This window comes from Oncorhynchus masou, unplaced genomic scaffold, assembly GCF_036934945.1.
Source record: "Oncorhynchus masou masou isolate Uvic2021 unplaced genomic scaffold, UVic_Omas_1.1 unplaced_scaffold_4230, whole genome shotgun sequence".
Classification (NCBI taxonomy): domain Eukaryota; kingdom Metazoa; phylum Chordata; class Actinopteri; order Salmoniformes; family Salmonidae; genus Oncorhynchus; species Oncorhynchus masou.
This window is the reverse complement of record NW_027010626.1, coordinates 7282-30030: the sequence shown is the minus strand read 5'-3', so window position 1 is coordinate 30030 and position 22749 is coordinate 7282. Positions and strand designations below refer to the sequence as shown.

General features: G+C 46.6%; 1 protein-coding gene across 1 annotated transcript; it reads left to right on the top strand.

Moving 5' to 3' along the window:
- Positions 1–2162: 2162 nt before the first annotated feature.
- On the top strand, positions 2163–19713 carry LOC135534956 (ubiquitin carboxyl-terminal hydrolase 33-like). The gene is made up of 9 exons (XM_064961732.1): positions 2163–2282; positions 9540–9645; positions 10015–10068; positions 10251–10313; positions 11725–11874; positions 12517–12628; positions 13815–13884; positions 17518–17631; positions 19303–19713. Exons 2-9 carry the CDS (start codon positions 9562–9564, stop codon positions 19535–19537), a joined length of 882 nt encoding a protein of 293 aa, XP_064817804.1. The 5' UTR covers positions 2163–2282; positions 9540–9561; the 3' UTR covers positions 19538–19713.
- The last annotated feature ends 3036 nt before the right edge of the window (positions 19714–22749 follow it).

Genomic DNA, 22749 nt, shown 5'->3' with positions numbered 1-22749 from the left:
AGGCTTCCTGCCGCCCTTACACTCTAACCACTAGGCTACCCTACCGCCCTTACACTCTAACCACTAGGCTACCTGCCGCACTAGGAATAAAGGTTCAATTAAAGATCTAAGAAGTTTGTCCATTAGATTGTTCACCGAAATTCACAAATGACATTATGCTATAGAGACCTGATCATTCACTGTTAACTGTTTATACACATTTTCATGACTATTATTATAGCTACATGTGTTAGGTGGGCATTATTGACACTGGAAAGCTGCTGTCTGATCCCATGTAGACTCACCACCACCCGCCAGTGTGCACCCTTGAACAAGTACTTAGCCCCCCCACATAGAACTCTTCACTGCTAGTCACATGTGGTCAACCCCTCCATCTTGACAGCTTCTTGGGCATGCAGGCTTGGCTTTTTCAACATTAGCCAAAAATACTTTTGTCTTTATAAAAGTATCTTCCCATTCAATAAATCAGGAATCAAATTGATAAGGTAGACAGGCTACTTCAAAGGAAGGTATCTTTAACTACACTTGTTTATATATATATAATGCTAAAATATTAATGTTTTGGGGGAGGGGTTATTTTTCAATTGGGATTGAACATTTTTAATGTTGTCATGGCTACTGTTTAATTGAAAGGAACTCCCAGTTCTAAGGGTGAATATTTATTTAGGCTCTACAGTGCCAGAGGAATGGCGAAAAGGAAATTAATGTTTAGCTATATTTACCAGCTAGAACTGCAACACCACAGACTGGCTGAGATGTCGCTTTTTTTAATCGATTGATAAAATTCGTGTGCTTCCATGAATTACATTAACAACAATTATGAAATCCACTTCCATGATTTTTATCATGACCTACAAACCCTCATTTGACAACTTGGAACAAATCAAATGTTTTTATAAACTCCTTTTTTATTTATTATTTTTTTTTACATCCGCTAATGTCACAAAGTGATCATACAGAAACCCAGCCTACAACCACAGACAACGCATCATGTTCCGGGCTGACACATTTACATTACATTTACATTTAAGTCATTTAGCAGACGCCTTATCCAGAGCGACTTATAAATTGGTGAATTCACCTTCTGACATCAGTGAAATGTTTCACTTACTATAGTGCATCTAAATCATTTAAGGGGGTGAGAAGGATTGCTTTATCCTAATCCTAGGTATTCCTAGGTATTCTATCCTAGGTATGATTACTTCAATCTGAGCAATCTGGAACAGACTACTGTCACTCACAGATTCACAGACTAGCGCAAAATTAATCTGAACAAAGGAAAATCAAACAATGCCCCACATTCCGTTTCTTTGATCAACATTTTGCCTTCGTGTGAATCTGGACCAGCATTAGAGGAGCTGGTCATCAATTTCCCAAAAAGAGAGGTGCTGGTATGTCATTCCTGACAGCTTCCACCCAAATCAAGCACTGCTATTAGCAATCCCTTCAGACATAGTGATCAACCATTCGTGGGGACTTGAACTCGACCTTATTTAACCATAGGACTAAGGTTTAGTGAGTCAACAACAACACTGTCCTGAACATGTGAAAGTTGGTTTGTCCCTAAGTTGAACGGTTTGAGTTACTGTTGGTTAAAGCCTGAGAGATGAGGTCTTCAGTGCACATTTACATTACATTTGTCATTTCTAGCAGACGCTCTTATCCAGAGCGACTTACAAATTCGTGAATCTACCTAATTCAGTAGGTAGCCATATAGAGTTGGCCTGAGAGATGTTTGCTGCTGGAGTTTATACCAGTAAATCTTCAATCAGTAAGGTCATGCCACTGTTGCAAAGGGGTTTCAAAATAAAAGTCAGGTGGAGCGCTTGGGAATCCGCTTTCGAAATACAAGGTGAAAATAAAATCCACCTTCTCTTATTTGTTGTTTTTGGCATAATAAAATGCTATTTAAACATAATTGTTACAGATAAAAAAAATAACCTGCAGATGTTAATTTGAAATTCAAGTACATGTGTTTATTAGTCAGTTGGGGACGCTTTGGGCTGGGATTGTTGTGCAGAATCAGATTGAGGTTATTCCACCGTTGACCGCCAGGTGGCGTAGCGACATCCGGTTCACACGCTACCCGGTGAAAACGGCGGTTGTTGTGTCAAAAGGCGGATCTTCCTTCAACCTGGAAGTTTTTTTTGCGTTACGGTCAAACGGGAACTGTGACATTTTCCAAAGCATTAACTTTTGAAATAATGTCACAGATACATATTTAATTGCCGTTTATAACTTTCAAGATCAGTTCCTTTGAACTGTAACTTCATAAAGTGCAGGTAAGAGCCAAGAGGTTATTTTCCGGGTTTGTTTCATGCTGCAAAAGAGAGAAGAAGAAGTAGCTGTTTTATTAGAGTGACTAGCTAGCTAGCTAATGTTAGCATGACAGCTCAATCCATCTATTCTGATCTCATCAATACAACTATTGTTTAGCTAGCACGATTTGATCCGAGAACTTTTCTTGATTCTCACACATCGGAATTGAATTGGACCCGAAAACATATTTAATATCGACCGGTTTAGCCTCTTGGCTAACTACATTTACATTTCAGTCATTTAGCAGACGCTCTTATCCAGAGCGACTTACAAATTGGTGAATTCACCTTCTGACATCCAGTAATATCACAGTAGCCATCTGCCCGTTAGACAAGAGGCTAACTAGTTAATATCACAGGGCCATCAGCCCGTTAGCTACTTGGCCAACTAGTTAATATCACATGGGCCATCAGCCTGTTAGCCTCTGGCCACTAGCACATATCACGAGTATCAGCCTGTTAGCCTCTTGGTTAACTAGTTAATATCATTGTGGGGCCATCAGCCCATAGCCCTTGGCTAACTAGTTAATATCACAGGGGCTATCAGCCTGTTAGCCCTTGGCTAACTAGTTAATATCACGAGCATCTGCCTGTTAGCCTCTTGGCTAACTAGTTAATATCACGAGCATCTGCCCGTTAGCCCTCTGGCTAACTAGTTAATATCACGAGCCATCTGCCCGTTAGCCTCTGGCTAACTAGTTAATATCACGAGTTATCTGCCCGTTAGCCTCTTGGCTAACTAGTTAATATCACGAGCCATCTGCCAAGTTAGCCTCTTGGCTAACTAGTTAATATCACGAGCCATCTGCCCGTTAGCCTTGGCAGGAGTGTCGCACTGATCTGCATGTGATGTCTGCCCTGTGTTATCTTTTTTGATGATTGAATAGTAGCTTCCTTCACTAAATACATTACATCCACATTGTTAGTAATTGTTTTGACATGCTGGGGCTTGTTGGTAGCGCGCCCATTCATAGTTTGTCTTCTATCATCAAAGACAGTACAGGAGGTGTCAACTCTGTTATTACGTCTGTTGAAGGTATCGTCTTGAGGGAGGTTTTGTTGAAGGATAATTACCTGATCTCGGCCTCGTTGTTCATCAGTGCTCATTAAGAAATGAGTTGAGTTGTCTTGGTTAGATGGTTAGATGTGGGTTGTCTTAACAGAACATTACAAATCATTTTGGTAGACTCAACAAGCCAAACAGATTTTGTTTCAATATGCTTTGTGTTGTAGTCATGACAGACAAAGATAATAGTTAAGTGCACTTTCCAATGCATGTTGTCAACCATCACATCCAGTACATGAAGACGGTGATTAACGTTTGGTTTCCGTTTCCTGTGTAACATCAATATTGTTATCTGACTGTCAATTACATTGTTTTAAAATTTAAAATGTACATTCACACATTCCTTCAGGTGTTGAGGTCTGCGGATGGCCCTACCAGACTGTGTGAGGAGGGTTTATTTCATCAGGAGGGGCTTGACCTGAGATGTCTGGATCTTCTTGTTGAGGTGCAGCGTCCACCTCTAAGGTTGTGTTCCGCACCCTGCTGGGTCTCCTGTTCCTCCTGAAGACTTGTCCCTGTTCTGTCTTCACCTTGTAGGACCTTTGCCCCACAGGTCTGACTGCTATGACCCTCTGCCACCACTGTCTGTCCTGTGAGTGGCTGGACTCTCACCCTGTCATCTCATTGGCAGCTCTGTGAGCTCCTCAGCAGAGGTGTCGTAGTACGTTACCGTCTCTGCTGTCTTTCTGTGAACTTCTCCAGCTGACAGTTTGTCATCACCGGTCTCAGCAGATTTTCAGTCATTAGCAGTAGTGTCTGTGTACGTCTTCCCATGAGCGCCATGGCAGGGCTGCTGACTGTTCCTTGTGACGGGATCCCTGTGATCCAGCAGGGCCAGGTAATGGGGTCAGAACCTGCTCTCTTTGCTTTTGTCATCAGTCTTTTGGCTGTTTTCGCTGCCGATTCCACTTTCCCATTACTATGCAGGTTGTCCTGGAGACGATGTTTTAAAGTCCCGAACCTTGCTGAAACTTGAACTCATCTGAAGAGTACTGGGGACCATTTGTCTGAGTACAGGATGTCATGTATCCCATAGCGTGCAAAGTATGTCTTCAGTTTTTGAATGACCGTTTTTCGCCTGTGTGTTCTCCAAATGGTCCACTTCCCAGAAGTTGGAGAGATAATCAACTGTTGCCATGTAGTGTCTGTCGTTGAACTTGGACAGGTCAGTCCCTATTGGTGCTTCGCGTGGCCTCTGTGTCTCTTTCCTATGTTTCACACCCTCATGCAGTGTAGGTGCCATGTTTGTCCTCAGCTGTGCATTCATGCCTGGCCAGTAGACACCAGCTCTTCTCAGACATCCCTCTGTTCCTATGTGAGACAGATTCTCTGCATTATCTCTGACCCCGAGGTCAGCAGGCACAATGACTCAGCTCATCTCTGTTGTGAAAATACATGGCTACTTCAAGGGTGCATGTTATTACACTCCAGGCCACTTCTGCAGGATCACATGTTTCAGTGTCTGGAGCTCCCGGTCCAGCTCAGTGGCTCTCTGGATGGCCTTCAGTCTCTCACTTGACACAGGCAGGTATTGAATCATATTGATTGATTCCACTTCGACCTCCACAGGGCCTCTGTCTTGTTCTGTGAGGTACGACCTGCTCAGGGTGTCGGCCAGCACCACATGTTTTCCCGGAACGTATCGCAGACTGACCTCGTAGTTTTGGAGTCTCGTTGTAGAGCATGCGTTGTAGTCTTTTTTGGTGCGCTGAGGAGAGGCTTTATCATGATGCTCTCAGAGGCTTGTGATCTGACTGCACTTCTAGCTGCTCTGTTAGCTGCTCCTTCTCTGTCTGCATACCCTTTATCAGTCTCTGTCAGGGCTCTTGCTAGCTGCTCCTTCTGTCTGCATACCCTTTATCAGTCTCTGTCAGGGCTCTGCTAGCTGCTCCTTCTCTGTCTGTGCATACCCTTTATCAGTCTCTGTCAGGGCTCTGCTAGCTGCTCCTTCTCTGTCTGCATACCCTTTATCAGTCTCTGTCAGGGCTCTGCTAGCTGCTCCTTCTGTCTGAGCATACCCTTTATCAGTCTCTGTCAGGGCTCTGCTAGCTGCTCCTTCTGTCTGAGCATACCCTTTATCAGTCTCAGGGCTCTGCTAGCTGCTCCTTCTGTCTGTGCATACCCTTTATCAGTCTCTGTCAGGGCTCTGATAGCTGCTCCTTCTCTGTCTGCATACCCTTTATCAGTCTCTGTCAGGGCTCTGCTAGCTGCTCCTTCTCTGTCTGTGCATACCCTTTTTCAGTCTCTGTCAGGGCTCAGCTAGCTGCTCCTTCTCTGTCTGCATACCCTTTATCAGTCTCAGGGCTCTGCTAGCTGCTCCTTCTCTGTCTGCATACCCTTTATCAGTCTCTGTCAGGGCTCTGCTAGCTGCTCCTTCTCTGTCTGTGCATACCCTTTATCAGTCTCTGTCAGGGCTCTGCTAGCTGCTCCTTCTGTCTGTGCATACCCTTTATCAGTCTCTGTCAGGGCTCTGCTAGCTGCTCCTTCTGTCTGCATACCCTTTATCAGTCTCTGTCAGGGCTCTGCTAGCTGCTCCTTCTGTCTGCATACCCTTTATCAGTCTCTGTCAGGGCTCTGCTAGCTGCTCCTTCTGTCTGCATACCCTTTATCAGTCTCTGTCAGGGCTCTGCTAGCTGCTCCTTCTGTCTGCATACCCTTTATCAGTCTCTGTCAGGGCTCTGCTAGCTGCTCCTTCTCTGTCTGCATACCCTTTATCAGTCTCTGTCAGGGCTCAGCTAGCTGCTCCTTCTCTGTCTGCATACCCTTTATCAGTCTCTGTCAGGGCTCTGCTAGCTGCTCCTTCTGTCTGCATACCCTTTATCAGTCTCAGGGCTCTGCTAGCTGCTCCTTCTCTGTCTGCATACCCTTTATCAGTCTCTGTCAGGGCTCTGCTAGCTGCTCCTTCTCTGTCTGCATACCCTTTATCAGTCTCAGGGCTCTGCTAGCTGCTCCTTCTGTCTGTGCATACCCTTTATCAGTTGCTGAGCGGCCTTTCATGTTGTGTTGATATAGGACTCGTTTTTACTGTGGATATAGATACTTTTGTACATGTTTCCTCCAGCATCTTCACAATGTCCTTTGCTGTTGTTCTGGGATTGATTTGCACAAAGTATGTTCATCTCTAGGAGACAGAACGCATCTCCTTCCTGAGCGGTATGACGGCTGCGTGGTCCCATGGTGTTTATACTATTGTTTGTACAGATGAATGTGGTACCTTCAGGCGTTTGGAAATGGCTCCCAAAGACGAACCAGACTTGTGGAGGCTACAATTTATTTTCTGAGGTCTTGCTGATTTCTTTTGATTTTCCCATGATGTCAAGCAAAGAGGCACTGAGTTTGAAGGTGGGCCTTGAAAGCATCCACAGGTGCACCTCAAATTGACTCAAATTATGTTAATTAGCCTATCAGAAGCTTCTAAAGCCATTACATCATTTTCTTGAATTTTCCAAGCTGTTTGAAGGCACAGTCAACTTCGTGTAGTTAACTTCTGGCCCACTGGAATTTGATACAGTGAATTATAAGTGAAATAATCTGTCTGTAAACAATTGTTGGAAAAATTACTTGTGTCATGCACAAAGTAGATGTCCTAACCGACTTGCCAAAACTATAGTTTGTTAACAAGACATTTGTGGAGTGGTTGAAAAACGAGTTTTAATGACTCCAACCTAAGTGCATGTAAACTTCCAACTTCAACAGTATCTGTAACCTAGAGGGCAACCAGTGGGTCCATCTCCTCTATACCACCCACCTGGTAGTTTGGTGGATGGGACTACCAGCTCTCTGTAACCTAGAGGGCAACCAGTGGGTCCATCTCCTCTATACCACCCTCCTGGTAGTGTGGTGGATGGGACTACCAGCTCTCTGTAACCTAGAGGACAACCAGTGGTTCCATCTCCTCTATACCACCCACCTGGTAGTGTGGTGGATGGGACTACCAGCTCTCTGTAACCTAGAGGACAACCAGTGGGTCCGTCTCCTCTATACCACCCACCTGGTAGTGTGGTGGATGGGACTACCAGCTCTCTGTAACGTAGAGGACAACCAGTGGGTCCGTCTCCTCTATACCACCCACCTGGTAGTGTGGTGGATGGGACTACCAGAGGCAAGGCAGATCACCTATAAAGGGTGTGGCCAGGGTTTGTTTGAGGGGGTCTAGGTTGGTGGGGATGTGGTCTGGTCCTTTTGGTGCAGGTCCTCTGGGATGGGATCTCGCTGGTCTGGGCCGGCGTCTCGCTGGTGTGTTGCTCCTGTGTGAGGTGTTGGGACTACGGTTGAGGGTGACGTCCTTCAGGGTCCTGGCGACGGTGTGGACTGTTGTCTTGTAGATTTTTTTTTGTACTTGTGCGTATGAAATTTGCTCCAAATCTTGTCTGACTGAACCAGTAATGAATGAATGAGTTTTCTTGTTTTGCTTTGTTAGGTTCTGTCTGTCTGAGAGAGAAGGACCCCATATGACAGACACCACCTAGTCTAAGTGTATGCTATACCGTAGGGATTGGTGCACATCGATTCAGTGGAGTATTGCTGCTTCTATACCCTGGCCTCAATCTTCTTTTTCAACTGTTGAGACAAAATATTTTCAACACTTTATTTTATTTCCATGATTGATCAAAACTAATTTGCTCATATTATAATATGTGTATTTTGGACTGTCTATTTAGTCCTCACAACTAGTCAGAGATTAAGGTTGTCAGGTCTCTAACCCCATTAGTACTAACGGGAGATCATAGGGCCTACGGATAATACCTCTCTCTGAGAGATGAGAGGAGGAAGTTGCTTACTATGCGGTACGACGTACACAAAGCAGACCTGGAAAAACCAGTTATGCTGTCTGGAGCCTCCGGTTCCAAAGGTGACAAGCAGACAGACAGCTTGGTGTTTGATAGGCGGGCAGGCGGACAGCTTGGTGTTTGATAGGCGGGCAGGCAGGCGGACAGCTTGGTGTTTGATAGGCGGGCAGGCAGGCGGACAGCTTGGTGTTTGATAGGCGGGCAGGCAGGCGGACAGCTTGGTGTTTGATAGGCGGGCAGGCAGGCGGACAGCTTGGTGTTTGATAGGCGGGCAGGCAGGCGGACAGCTTGGTGTTTGATAGGCGGGCAGGCAGGCGGACAGCTTGGTGTTTGATAGGCGGGCAGGCAGGCGGACAGCTTGGTGTTTGATAGGCGGGCAGGCAGGCGGACAGCTTGGTGTTTGATAGGCGGGAAGTCAGGCGGACAGCTTGGTGTTTGATAGGCGGGAAGTCAGGCGGACAGCTTGGTGTTTGATAGGCGGGAAGTCAGGCGGACAGCTTGGTGTTTGATAGGCGGGCAGGCAGGCGGACAGCTTGGTGTTTGATAGGCGGGCAGGCAGGCGGACAGCTTGGTGTTTGATAGGCGGGCAGGCAGGCGGACAGCTTGGTGTTTGATTGACTGGCTGGCGGGCAGGCAGGCGGACAGCTTGGTGTTTGATTGACTGGCTGGCGGGCAGGCAGGCGGACAGCTTGGTGTTTGATTGACTGGCTGGCGGGCAGGCAGGCGGACAGCTTGGTGTTTGATTGACTGGCTGGCAGGCGGACAGCTTGGTGTTTGATAGGCAGGCAGGCGGGCGGACAGCTTGGTGTTTGATAGGCAGGCAGGCGGGCGGACAGCTTGGTGTTTGATAGGCAGGCAGGCGGCGGACAGCTTGGTGTTTGATAGGCTGGCAGGCAGGCAGGCAGGCGGACAGCTTGGTGTTTGATAGGCAGGCAGGCAGGCGGACAGCTTGGTGTTTGATAGGCAGGCAGGCAGGCGGACAGCTTGGTGTTTGATTGACTGGCAGGCAGGCGGACAGCTTGGTGTTTGATTGACTGGCTGGCAGGCAGGCGGACAGCTTGGTGTTTGATTGACTGGCTGGCAGGCAGGCAGGCGGACAGCTTGGTGTTTGATAGGCAGGCAGGCGGACAGCTTGGTGTTTGATAGGCAGGCAGGCGGGCAGGCAGGCGGACAGCTTGGTGTTTGATTGGTTCATTAACAGTATTTCAGGTTTCCTGTTGTGGTCTTAGCTGGTTTAGGAGGACATGAACAATAGTGGATTGTCTATTGTTGTCCACGTCGGCACTCTTTTTACTTGTTGATCTTACTAATGTCACTGCTTGAATGCCCATGGCTGTGTGTTTACCTCTCTTCCCCCCCCCTCAGACAGGTAAGGTGCAGGTGAGTGATGCCTGTGTGTTCTAGCAGTGACTGTCCCCATCTACAGTGTGTTGGAGAGATCACCAAGGAAGAGCTCATCCTCAAGTCTCATGTGAGTCCACCTGTCCTGACGTTAACTAGGCTAGCTAAACTATCTTTATCATTATCTAATAGACTAAATAATAGGCTAAACTATCATTATCTAATAGACGTTAACTAGGCTAGCTAACTATCATTATCTATTAGACGTTAACTAGGCTAGCTAACTATCTTTATCATTATCTAATAGCATTCGCTGAAATAGAAACCATGATTAAATGTCCAAGACCTGGATGTTTTCCAAGAAATGAGGATGTTGTCATTGGAGAAGGCCTTGCTCTATCATGTTACTGTTTTTTAGCTGCTGTCTGTCTGGGATTATTACGTTGTCTCACCGGCCTGGTCACTGGAGCTAGTTGGTTATGTTTGTTTGTGTTTCAAGGGCCAGTGCCAAGACTGCAAAGTTGGAGGACCGAATCTTTGGGCGTGTCTGGAGGTGAGTGAAAAGTTGTAACTCGTTGGGACTTTTATTTTTTATGTTTTGTAACTCGTTGGGACTTTTATTTGTCATGTTTGTTTTGTAACTCGTTGGGACTTTTATTTAGAAAGTTGTGATTTACCATTTTGGCCTCATGCAAATTGACTGTTATATAAATCCATTGTTTTCTGTGTTTGTAGAACGGCTGTGTGTATGTGGGCTGTGGAGAATCTCACACTGACCACAGCACCATCCACTCACAGGTGAGTGACCCTTGACCTCTACAACTCCCACATATAGCTACAGGACTAGATCAATATTCAGGATGGTTCAGGAGACACCTACAGAACTAGATCAATATTCAGGATGGTTCAGAAGATAATGAGAAAAGAGGTGTGATGCGGGAGGAGACGAGAGTCCCGGTTCCTAGAGAGGGATGTTGGAGGAGACGAGAGTCCCGGTTCCTAGAGAGGGATGTTGGAGGAGACGAGAGTCCCGGTTCCTAGAGAGGGATGTTGGAGGAGACGAGAGTCCCGGTTCCTAGAGAGGGATGTTGGAGGAGACGAGAGTCCCGGTTCCTAGAGAGGGATGTTGGAGGAGACGAGAGTCCCGGTTCCTAGAGAGGGATGTTGGAGGAGACGAGAGTCCCGGTTCCTAGAGAGGGATGTTGGAGGAGACGAGAGTCCCAGGTCCTAGAGAGGGATGTTGGAGGAGACGAGAGTCCCGGTTCCTAGAGAGGGATGTTGAAGGAGACGAGAGTCCCGGTTCCTATTGCAGCACATGAGTGTATAAAACATTATAAACATTAGGATTTTTAATCCTTGAGACATGGATTGTGGATTTGTTTCATTCAGAGGGTGAATGGGCAAGACAAAATATTGTCAACCTTTTGAAGGGGGTATGGTAGTTCGTGGCAGTTGCACCAGTTTGTGTCAAGAACTGCAACACTGCTGGGTTTTTACGCTCAACAGTGTTAGAAATGAGGATTTCCTGTTTCGTCTCTACCCCCACAGAAGGATTTTCAGGTCTAGTCTCTAGTCTCACAGAAGGATTTTCAGGTCTAGTCTCTACCCCCACAGAAGGATTTTCAGGTCTAGTCTCTACCCCCACAGAAGGATTTTCTGGTCTAGTCTCTAGTCTCACAGAAGCCAAAGCCCCTCCCTGGTCCATGTGGTCACACACACGTTAGGCACTCCTGGCGAAGACGTTTAAGCACCGCCTTCTCCCAATCCTGATAGGTCCAAATAGCCAGTGAGAAAACCCCCGAAACCACCTCCAGGGATGGCAGGTGTCCTAGTGGTTAGAGCATTAGGCCAGTAACTGAAAGGTTGCTAGATCGAATCCCGAACTGCCAAGGTAAAAATCTGTCGTTCTGCCCCTGAACAAGGCAGTTAACTCACTCATCCCTTTCAGTCCTGACAGATTCTGTCTACACACTGAAGCTCTGCTCCTTAGGGGTGGGTGTTGTCATCCTTGCCCCTTTCTACCAACAGTAATGCAGACACATGAATAATGTCTGTCTGTCTGACCTGTCTGTCTGTCTGACCTGTCTGTGTGTCTGTCAACAACAACAATATACTGTATTTGTTTGCTTGCTTATACCACCTTTATACATTCTATTACACCTTATAAATATCTAGAAACATTAACATGTTTATAACCTCTCTATAACAGGAGACTGGGCACAACCTGACCGTGAACCTGACCACTCTGAGGGTGTGGTGTTATGCCTGTGGGAAAGAGGTGTTCCTGGAGCGAAAACTGGGCCCTCACTGCCCTGTCCCCAGCACCAAGACCCTCGCTTCACCTCTCACCAACACACAGGTAATGTTATGCTCTGAAACCAACTTTGGTTGGTTGATATGCCGATTGGTTGGTCAATTGATTGGTCGGTCGGTTGATTGATTGATACAGTCATTGATGCAGTCATTGAGTAATTGATAGATCGATCCCTGAATTCATTTTGATTGATTGATACCTAGATTGATTGATACCTAGACTGATAACTGATTGATACCTGAATTGATTGATTGATTGACTGATACCTTGATTGGCTGACTAATTAATTTACATTTACATTTAAGTCATTTAGCAGACGCTCTTATCCAGAGCGACTTACAAATTGGTGAATTCACCTTCTGACATCCAGTGGAACAGCCACTTTACAATAGTGCAATTAATGACTGAATCTTAAAGCACTAAGTCATTATTGAAATGGTTGTCTAGCTAAAGCCACAACCCCGACCAAATCAACCTATAACATGAACACTGTACAGATTCAGTCATTGTTGATAATTATTTCACATCCTTTGAGACCATGTTTAAAGTCCATAATCATTCAGTTGTGTAACGTTGTTTTCTTTCTCTACGTAAAATGCAGGTGGTTCCACTGTTGTCGCCTCACGCTGCTGTGATAGGTCACTGTTTCGACGCTTATGGTTCTCATTGGGTTCTTCTGTCCCCCAGGAAGGTAGCAGGGTGTTTGGCCGCTCCACCTCTCTGAGACTGCCCCCTACTGGTGGCTGTGAAGACCTGGGCATGGAGACCGAGGAGGAGGAGGACGAGCTCCGCCCCAGAGGTAACAGCATCATGTTGAGGCCCTGTGTTTACACAATGTGACATGTCTGCATTCTTACCTTTTTATTTTTATTTAAAGCTGCAATATGTCCATAATTGGGCGACCCTGACCAAATTCACGTAGAAATGTGTGTTATAGATCTGCCATTCTCTTTGAAAGCCAGTCTAAGAAGCGATAGATATGTTCTTTGTGTTCTAATTCTATGCTTCCCGTTCTTTAAGTTTAATTTTCAGGTCTTTTATCTTCGTTTTTTTTTAACACCAGCTTCAAACAGCTGAAAATTTAATATTTTTTTGGTTCTGGAAAATGTATTTCTCAACGGTTTAGATGGTACAATGATTCTCTAGATGGTACAATGAAGACTAGAGACGAGGCCTGATTCTCTAGGTGGTACAATGATTCTCTAGGTGGTACTATGATTCTCTACACTATACTTTCTTGTTTTTTGTCACATAAACTGAAATTAGGTAAACTATTAGAATTTTAACAACCAAGAGAAGGCGGAACGATTTCTGCATGGTGCAGCTTTAAAGTGGTTTCATTAAACTGTCCAGCGTCATCTTCATTTCAATCAATCAAATTTATTTATAAAGCCCTTCTTACATCAGTTGATATACTAAAGTGCTGTACAGACACCCAGCCTAAAACCCCGAACAGCAAGCAATGCAGGTGTAGAATTACATTTCTGACCAGGGCTTTAAAATACATGATGAAATCACACATGATATGACTATCACTGTTAAACTGAGTGCCTCCAGACCATAGTTCCCAAGTCTCTCAGCTGATCTCCTTGTGCTAAATCAAACTCCTAGGAGTTGAACATTGACTAATGAATCGAGGCTAGTAGCTGTCAAGGGGACGGGTGGCATTCAGGATAAATCTGTGTGTGGTTAGTGTGTGTCTCAGGATAGGGGTGTGTGTGTGTGTGTCAGGATAGGGGTGTGTGTGTGTGTCTCAGGATAGGGGTGTGTGTGTGTGTCTCAGGATAGGGGTGTGTGTGTGTGTGTGTATCTCAGGACAGGTGTGTGTGTGTCTCAGGACAGGTGTGTGTGTTTCAGGATAGGTGTGTGTGTGTCTCAGGATAGGTGTGTGTGTGTGTGTGTGTCTCAGGATAGGGGTGTGTGTGTGTCTCAGGATAGGTGTGTGTGGTTAGTGTGTGTCTCAGTAAAGATGTGTCTCTCTCCAGGTCTGACGGGACTGAAGAACATAGGAAACACCTGCTTTATGAACGCAGCCCTGCAGGCCCTCTCTAACTGGTGAGAACCTATACCAAACCCCCTCTAACTGGTGAGAACCTATACCAAACCCCCCTCTAACTGGTGAGAACCTATACCAAACCCCCCTCTAACTGGTGAGAACCTATACCAAACCCCCCTCTAACTGGTGAGAACCTATACCAAACCCCTCTCTAACTGGTGAGAACCTATACCAAACCCCTATCTAACCTTTCACCCTTACCCCAGCCCTGCAGGCCCTCTAACTGGTGAGAACCTATACCAAACCCCTCTCTAACTGGTGAGAACCTATACCAAACCCCTCTCTAACCTTTCACCCTGACCCCAGCCCTGCAGGCCCTCTAACCTGTGAGAACCTATACCAAACCCCCCTCTAACTGGTGAGAACCTATACCAAACCCCTCTCTAACCTTTCACCCTTACCCCAGCCCTGCAGGCCCTCTAACTGGTGAGAACCTATACCAAACCCCTATCTAACCTTTCACCCTGACCCCAGCCCATTCAATGGAGAGGGAGATACACAAAAAGAAAGAGGTGGAATGGGTTCACACTCATGGAATGTTGCATAAAGCTTACTTCATTAATCAATGTTTTACTGCATCAGGGATTGTGTACATCGACGTTTCGGCTTTACCTTCAGAGTGGAGGTACAATTTACTTTAATTCAAAACAGAATTTATAAAGAACTTCAGATGAGCAGCAGGTGCTTCTAATCAGGTTTACCATAACAACAGATGAGCAGCAGGTGCTTCTAATCAGGGTTACCATAACAACAGATGAGCAGCAGGTGCTTCTAATCAGGGTTACCATAACAACAGATGAGCAGCAGGTGCTTCTAATCAGGGTTACCATAACAACAGATGTGCAGCAGGTGCTTCTAATCAGGGTTGCCATAACAGATGAGCAGCAGGTGCTTCTAAACAGGGTTACCATAACAACAGATGAACAGCAGGTGCTTCTAATCAGGGTTAGAGGAAATCTGCCTAGAAGGCCAGCATCCCAGAGTCACCTCCTCCAGGACCATATCACCTCCACCCTACCTGACACCCTAGACCCACTCCAATTTGCTTACCGCCCAAATAGGTCCACAGACGATGCAATCTCAACCACACTGCACACTGCCCTAACCCATCTGGACAAGAGGAATACCTATGTGAGAATGCTATTCATCGACTACAGCTCGGCATTCAACACCATAGTACCCTCCAAGCTCGTCATCAAGCTCGAGACCCTGGGTCTCGACCCCGCCCTGTGCAACTGGGTACTGGACTTCCTGACGGGCCGCCCCCAGGTGGTGAGGGTAGGCAACAACATTTCCACCCCGCTGATCCTCAACACTGGGGCCCCACAAGGTTGCGTTCTGAGCCCTCTCCTGTACTCCCTGTTCACCCACGACTGCGTGGCCACGCACGCCTCCAACTCAATCATCAAGTTTGCGGACGACACAACAGTGGTAGGCTTGATTACCAACAACGACGAGACGGCCTACAGGGAGGAGGTGAGGGCCCTCGGAGTGTGGTGTCAGGACAATAACCTCACACTCAACGTCAACAAAACTAAGGAGATGATTGTGGACTTCAGGAAACAGCAGAGGGAACACCCCCCTATCCATATTGATGGAACAGTAGTGGAGAGGGTAGTAAGTTTTAAGTTCCTCGGCATACACATCACAGACAAACTGAATTGGTCCACTCACACAGACAGCATCGTGAAGAAGGCGCAGCAAAGCCTCTTCAACTTCAGGAGGCTGAAAAAATTTGGCTTGTCACCAAAAGCACTCACAAACTTCTACAGATGCACAATCGAGAGCATCCTGGCGGGCTGTATCACCGCCTGGTACGGCAACTGCTCCGCACACAACCGTAAGGCTCTCCAGAGGGTAGTGAGGTCTGCACAACGCATCACCGGGGGCAAACTACCTGCCCTCCAGGACACCTACACCACCCGATGTCACAGGAAGGCCATAAAGATCATCAAGGACAACGAGCCACTGCCTGTTCACCCCGCTATCATCCAGAAGGCGAGGTCAGTACAGGTGCATCAAAGCTGGGACCGAGAGACTGAAAAACAGCTTCTATCTCAAGGCCATCAGACTGTTAAACAGCCACCACTAACTCAGAGAGGCTGCTGCCAACACACTGACACTGACTCAACTCCAGCCACTTTAATGATGGAAAAATGGATGTAAAAAATGTATCACTAGCCACTTTAAACAATGCTACCTAATATAATGTTTACATACCCTACATTACTCATCTCATATGTATACGTATATACTGTACTCTATATCATCTACTGCATCCTTATGTAATACATGTATCACTAGCCACTTTAACTATGACACTTTGTTTACAGACTCATCTCATATGTATATACTGTACTCGATACCATCTACTGTATCTTGCCTATGCTGCACTGCACCATCACTCATTCATATCTTTATGTACATATTCTTTATCCCCTTACACTGTGTATAAGACAGTAGTTTTGGAATTGTTAGTTAGATTACTTGTTGGTTATTACTGCATTGTCGGAACTGGAAGCACAAGCATTTCGCTACACTCGCATTAACATCTGCTAACCATGTGTATGTGACAAATAAAATTTGATTTGATTTGACCTCTTCACTGTTGAAGTTGAGACTTCAGTTCAGTTCTGTGAAGGGAGTAGTACACAGCGGTGGAGATCTTCAGTTTCTTGGCAATTTCTCACATGGAATAGCCTTCATTTCTCAGAACAAGAATAGACTGACGAGTTGCAGAAGAAAGTGCTTTGTTTCTGGACATTTAGAGCCTGTAATCGAACCCACAAATGCTGATGCTCCAGATACTCAACGAGTCTAAAGAAGCCCCGTTTTATTGCTTCTTTAATCAGCACAACAGTTTTCAGCAGTGCTAACATAATTGCAAAAGGGTTTTCTAATTATCAATTAGCCTTTTTAAAATGATCAACTTGGATTAGCTAACACAACGTGCCATTGGAACACAGGAGTGATGGTTGCTGATAATGGGCCTCTGTACGCCTATGTAGATATTCCATTAAAAATCAGCCATTTCCAGCTACAATAGTCATTTACAACATTAACAATGTCTACACTGTATTTCTGATCAGTGTTATGTTATTTTAATGGACAAAAAATATGCTTTTCTTTCAAAAACAAGGACATTTCTGTGTTATATTACGAGATCCCTTTCTCAGTGTTGTGTTACTAGATCCCTTTCTCAGTGTTACATTACTAGATCCCTTTCTCAGTGTTACATTACTAGATCCCTTTCTCAGTGTTACATTGCTAGATCCCTTTGTCAGTGTTGCATTGCTAGATCCCTTTCTCAGTGTTACATTACTAGATCCCTTTCTCAGTGTTACATTGCTAGATCCATTTCTCAGCATTGTGTTACTAGATCCCTTTGTCAGTGTAACATTACTAGATCCCTTTCTCAGTGTTACATTGCTAGATCCCTTTCTCAGTGTTACATTGCTAGATCCCTTTCTCAGTGTTACATTGCTTGATCCATTTCTCAGTGTTACATTGATCATGAGCAAGATACGACACGAGAGGTGTCTGTATATAATATATTACAGAATGTGGTGCGAGGACAATCTCTCTCTTTCTCAGTCTCTCACTCGTTTTCTCTCCTCTTTCTCTCTCTCCAGTCCTCCTCTTACCCAGTTCTTTGTGGAGTGTGGAGGTCTGGTGAGGACAGACAAGAAGCCTGCTCTGAGTAAGAGCTACCAGAAACTGGTGTCAGACCTCTGGCACAAGAACAGGTACACATATCATTCTCTCAGTTTAGTCTACACACGTATCTACTTGCTCGGGTGCTGTTTTACCCTGCCAGTTTGTAACATGTTAGGGTCTGCGGCCTCAGAAATGAGGGCAATCCTGGAATGACCTACAGGTATCCCTCTCATGGCTCAAAGTAGAGGAGATAATGACTTCATCACTACTTGTTTTTGTAAGAAGTATTGACATGTGGAATGCACCGAGCTGTCTGTTTTAAACTACTGGCACACAGCTCAGACACCCATACATACCCCACAAGACATGCCACCAGAGGTCTGTTTAAACTACTAACACACAGCTCAGACACCCATCCATACCCCACAAGACATGCCACCAGAGGTCTCTTCACAGTCCCCAAGTCCAAAACAGACTATGGGAGGTGCACAGTGCTACATAGAGCCATGACTACATGGAACTCTATTCCACAGTACTACATAGAGCCATGACTACATGGAACTCTATTCCACAGTACTACATAGATGCATTACTACATGGAACTCTATTCCACAGTACTACATAGAGCCACGACTACATGGAACTCTATTCCACAGTACTACATAGAGCCATGACTACATGGAACTCTATTCCACAGTACTACATAGAGCCATGACTACATGGAACTCTATTCCACAGTACTACATAGAGCCATGACTACATGGAACTCTATTCCACAGTACTACATAGAGCCATGACTACATGGAACTCTATTCCACAGTAATACATAGAGCCATGACTACATGGAACTCTATTCCACAGTACTACATAGAGCCATGTCTACATGGAACTCTATTCCACATCAGGTAACTGATGCAGTAGTAGAATCAGATTTAAAAACAGATAAAAATACACCTTAGGGAACAGCGGGGACTGGTGGAAAATAAGTTATTTAATAATAAACCCCAGCAAGAGTCACTGCTGCCTTGGCAGGAACTAATGGGGATCCATAATAATTGTTATACTTAATAAATAGAAATAAATAGAAACCATTGGAAATGATACCCTGGTCTCAGTGGGTCCTCCTGGTTAAATCAAGGTTCATAATAAAAGCCAATGTACACTATTCTTCTTCTGTGGTGTTTGACAGTCCTAACCTTTTTCTTCTGTGGTGTTTGACAGTCCTAACCTTTTTCTTCTGTGGTGTTTCACACAGTCCTAACCTTTTTCTTCTGTGGTGTTTGACAGTCCTAACCTTTTTCTTCTGTGGTGTTTGACACAGTCCTAACCTTTTTCTTCTGTGGTGTTTCACACAGTCCTAACCTATTCTTCTGTGGTGTTTCACACAGTCCTAACCTATTCTTCTGTGGTGTTTCACACAGTCCTAACCTTCTTCTTCTGTGGTGTTTCAACACAGTCCTAACCTTCTTCTTCTGTGGTGTTTCAACACAGTCCTAACCTTCTTCTTCTGTGGTGTTTCACACAGTCCTAACCTTCTTCTTCTGTGGTGTTTCACACAGTCCTAACCTTCTTCTTCTGTGGTGTTTCACACAGTCCTAACCTTCTTCTTCTGTGGTGTTTCACACAGTCCTAACCTCTTTCTTCTGTGGTGTTTGACACAGTCCTAACCTTTTTCTTCTGTGGTGTTTGACACAGTCCTAACCTTTTTTCTTCTGTGGTGTTTGACACAGTCCTAACCCTTTTCTTCTGTGGTGTTTCAGACCATCCTATGTCGTCCCCACCAGTCTGTTCCAGGGGATCAAGGCTGTTAACCCCATGTTCAGAGGATACTCACAACAGGTAGGTTGTCTTCTCATCGGGCGGCAGGGTAGCCTAGTGGTTAGACTAGTAACCGGAAGGACTAGTAACCGGAGGTTGCAAGTTCAAATCCCCGAGCTGACATGGTACGAATCTGTTGTTCTGCCCCTGAACAGGCAGTTAACCCACTGTTCCTAGGCCGTCATTGAAAATAAGAATTTGTTCTTAACTGACTTGCCTAGTAAAATAAAGGTTAATAAAAGAAAGAAAAAAAGAAAGAAATTGTGATATAATTTATAATACGGTAAAACGTGTGTTTGTATGAAAGAAACTAGGGCTGTTACCGAAGGTCATTCCCAGGCAGACAGATGGGCTCCTCTGCCTTCTTCTGGGGCTGTTACTGAAGGTCTTCTGGGCTCCTCTTGTTCTTCTCTAGGGCTGTTACTGAAGGTCATTCCCAGGCAGACAGATGGGCTCCTCTCTTTCTTCTCTGGGGCTTCTTCTTCCCAGGCAGACAGATGTTACTGTTACTGAAGGTCATTCCCAGGCAGACAGATGGGCTCCTCTCGCTCTTCTTCTCTGGGGCTGTTACTGAAGGTCATTCCCAGGCAGACACATGGGCCTCCCCTCTCTTTCTTCTCTGGGGCTGTTACTGAAGGTCATTCCCAGGCAGACAGATGGGCTCCTCTCGTTTCTTCTCTCTGGGGCTGTTACTGAAGGTCATTCCCAGGCAGACAGATGGGCTCCTCTCTGCTCTCTTCTTCTCTGGGGCTGTTACTGAAGGCCATTCCTAGGCAGACAGATGGGCTCCTCTCGCTTCTTCTCTGGGGCTGTTACTGAAGGTCATTCCCAGGCAGACAGATGGGCTCCTCTCTGCTCTTCTTCTCTAGGGCTGTTACTGAAGGTCATTCCCAGGCAGACAGATGGGCTCCTCTCGCTCTTCTTCTCTGGGGCTGTTACTGAAGGTCATTCCCAGGCAGACAGATGGGCTCCTCTCGTTCTTCTTCTCTGGGCTGTTACTGAAGGTCATTCCCAGGCAGACAGATGGGCTCCTCTCGTTCTTCTTCTCTAGGGCTGTTACTGAAGGTCATTCCCAGGCAGACAGATGGGCTCCTCTCTCTTCTTCTCTAGGGCTGTTACTTCTTCTCTGGGGCTGTTACTGAAGGTCATTCCCAGGCAGACAGATGGGCTCTCTCCTGCTCTTCTTCTCTAGGGCTGTTACTGAAGGTCATTCCCAGGCAGACAGATGGGCTCCTCTCGTTCTTCTTCTCTAGGGCTGTTACTGAAGGTCATTCCCAGGCAGACAGATGGGCTCCTCTCGCTCTTCTTCTTCTCTGGGGCTGTTACTGAAGGTCATTCCCAGGCAGACAGATGGGCTCCTCTCGTTCTTCTTCTCTAGGGCTGGGCTTACTGAAGGTCATTCCCAGGCAGACAGATGGGCTCCTCTCGTTCTTCATTCTCTGGGGGCTGTTACTGAAGGTCATTCCCAGGCAGACAGATGGGCTCCTCTCGCTCTTCTTCTCTCTGTTACTGAAGGTCATTCCCAGGCAGACAGATGTTACTGAAGGTCATTCCCAGGCAGACAGATGGGCTCCTCTCGCTCTTCTTCTCTGGGGCTGTTACTGAAGGTCATTCCCAGGCAGACAGATGGGCTCCTCTCGCTTCTTCTCTGGGGCTGTTACTGAAGGTCATTCCCAGGCAGACAGATGGGCTCCTCTCGGGGCTGTTACTGAAGGTCATTCCCAGGCAGACAGATGGGCTCCTCTCGTTCTTCTTCTCTGGGGCTGTTACTGAAGGTCATTCCCAGGCAGACAGATGGGCTCCTCTCTTCTTCTTCTCTGGGGCTGTTACTGAAGGTCATTCCCAGGCAGACAGATGGGCTCCTCTCCTTCTTCTTCTCTGGGGCTGTTACTGAAGGTCATTCCCAGGCAGACAGATGGGCTCCTCTCGCTTCTTCTTCTCTGGGGTCATTCCCAGGCAGACAGATGGGCTACTGAAGGTCATTCCCAGGCAGACAGATGGGCTCCTCTCGTTCTTCTTCTCTGGGGCTGTTACTGAAGGTCATTCCCAGGCAGACAGATGGGCCTCTTCTTCTCTGGGGCTGTTACTGAAGGTCATTCCCAGGCAGACTCCCTCTCTGCTCTTCTCTCTGGGGCTGTTAGATGGGCAGATGGGCCTCTCGTTCTTCTTCTCTGGGGCTGTTACTGAAGGTCATTCCCAGGCAGACAGATGGGCTCCTCTCGCTCTTCTTCTCTGGGGCTGTTACTGAAGGTCATTCCCAGGCAGACAGATGGGCTCCTCTCGCTCTTCTTCTCTGGGGCTGTTACTGAAGGTCATTCCCAGGCAGACAGATGGGCTCCTCTCGCTCTTCTTCTCTGGGGCTGTTACTGAAGGTCATTCCCAGGCAGACAGATGGGCTCCTCTCGTTCTTCTTCTCTGGGGCTGTTACTGAAGGTCATTCCCAGGCAGACAGATGGGCTCCTCTCGTTCTTCTTCTCTGGGGCTGTTACTGAAGGTCATTCCCAGGCAGACAGATGGGCTCCTCTCGTTCTTCTTCTCTGGGGCTGTTACTGAAGGTCATTCCCAGGCAGACAGATGGGCTCCTCTCGTTCTTCTTCTGGGGCTGTTACTGAAGGTCATTCCCAGGCAGACAGATGGGCTCCTCTCGTTCTTCTTTACTCTTCCCAGGCAGACAGATGGGCTCCTCTCGCTCTTCTTCTCTGGGCTGTTACTGAAGGTCATTCCCAGGCAGACAGATGGGCTCCTCTCGTTCTTCTTCTCTGGGGCTGTTACTGAAGGTCATTCCCAGGCAGACAGATGGGCTCCTCTCGTTCTTCTTCTCTGGGGCTGTTACTGAAGGTCATTCCCAGGCAGACAGATGGGCTCCTCTCTGCTTCTTCTCTGGGGCTGTTACTGAAGGTCATTCCCAGGCAGACAGATGGGCTCCTCTCGCTCTTCTTCTCTGGGGCTGTTACTGAAGGTCATTCCCAGGCAGACAGATGGGCTCCTCTCGCTCTTCTTCTCTGGGGCTGTTACTGAAGGTCATTCCCAGGCAGACAGATGGGCTCCTCTCGTTCTTCTTCTCTGGGGCTGTTACTGAAGGTCATTCCCAGGCAGACAGATGGGCTCCTCTCTGCTCTTCTTCTCTGGGGCTGTTACTGAAGGTCATTCCCAGGCAGACAGATGGGCTCCTCTCGCTCTTCTTCTCTGGGGCTGTTACTGAAGGTCATTCCCAGGCAGACAGATGGGCTCCTCCTTCTTCTTCTCTGGGGCTGTTACTGAAGGTCATTCCCAGGCAGACAGATGGGCTCCTCGGGGGGCTGTTACTGAAGGTCATTCCCAGGCAGACAGATGGGCTCCTCTGCTTCTTCTTCTCTGGGGCTGTTACTGAAGGTCATTCCCAGGCAGAC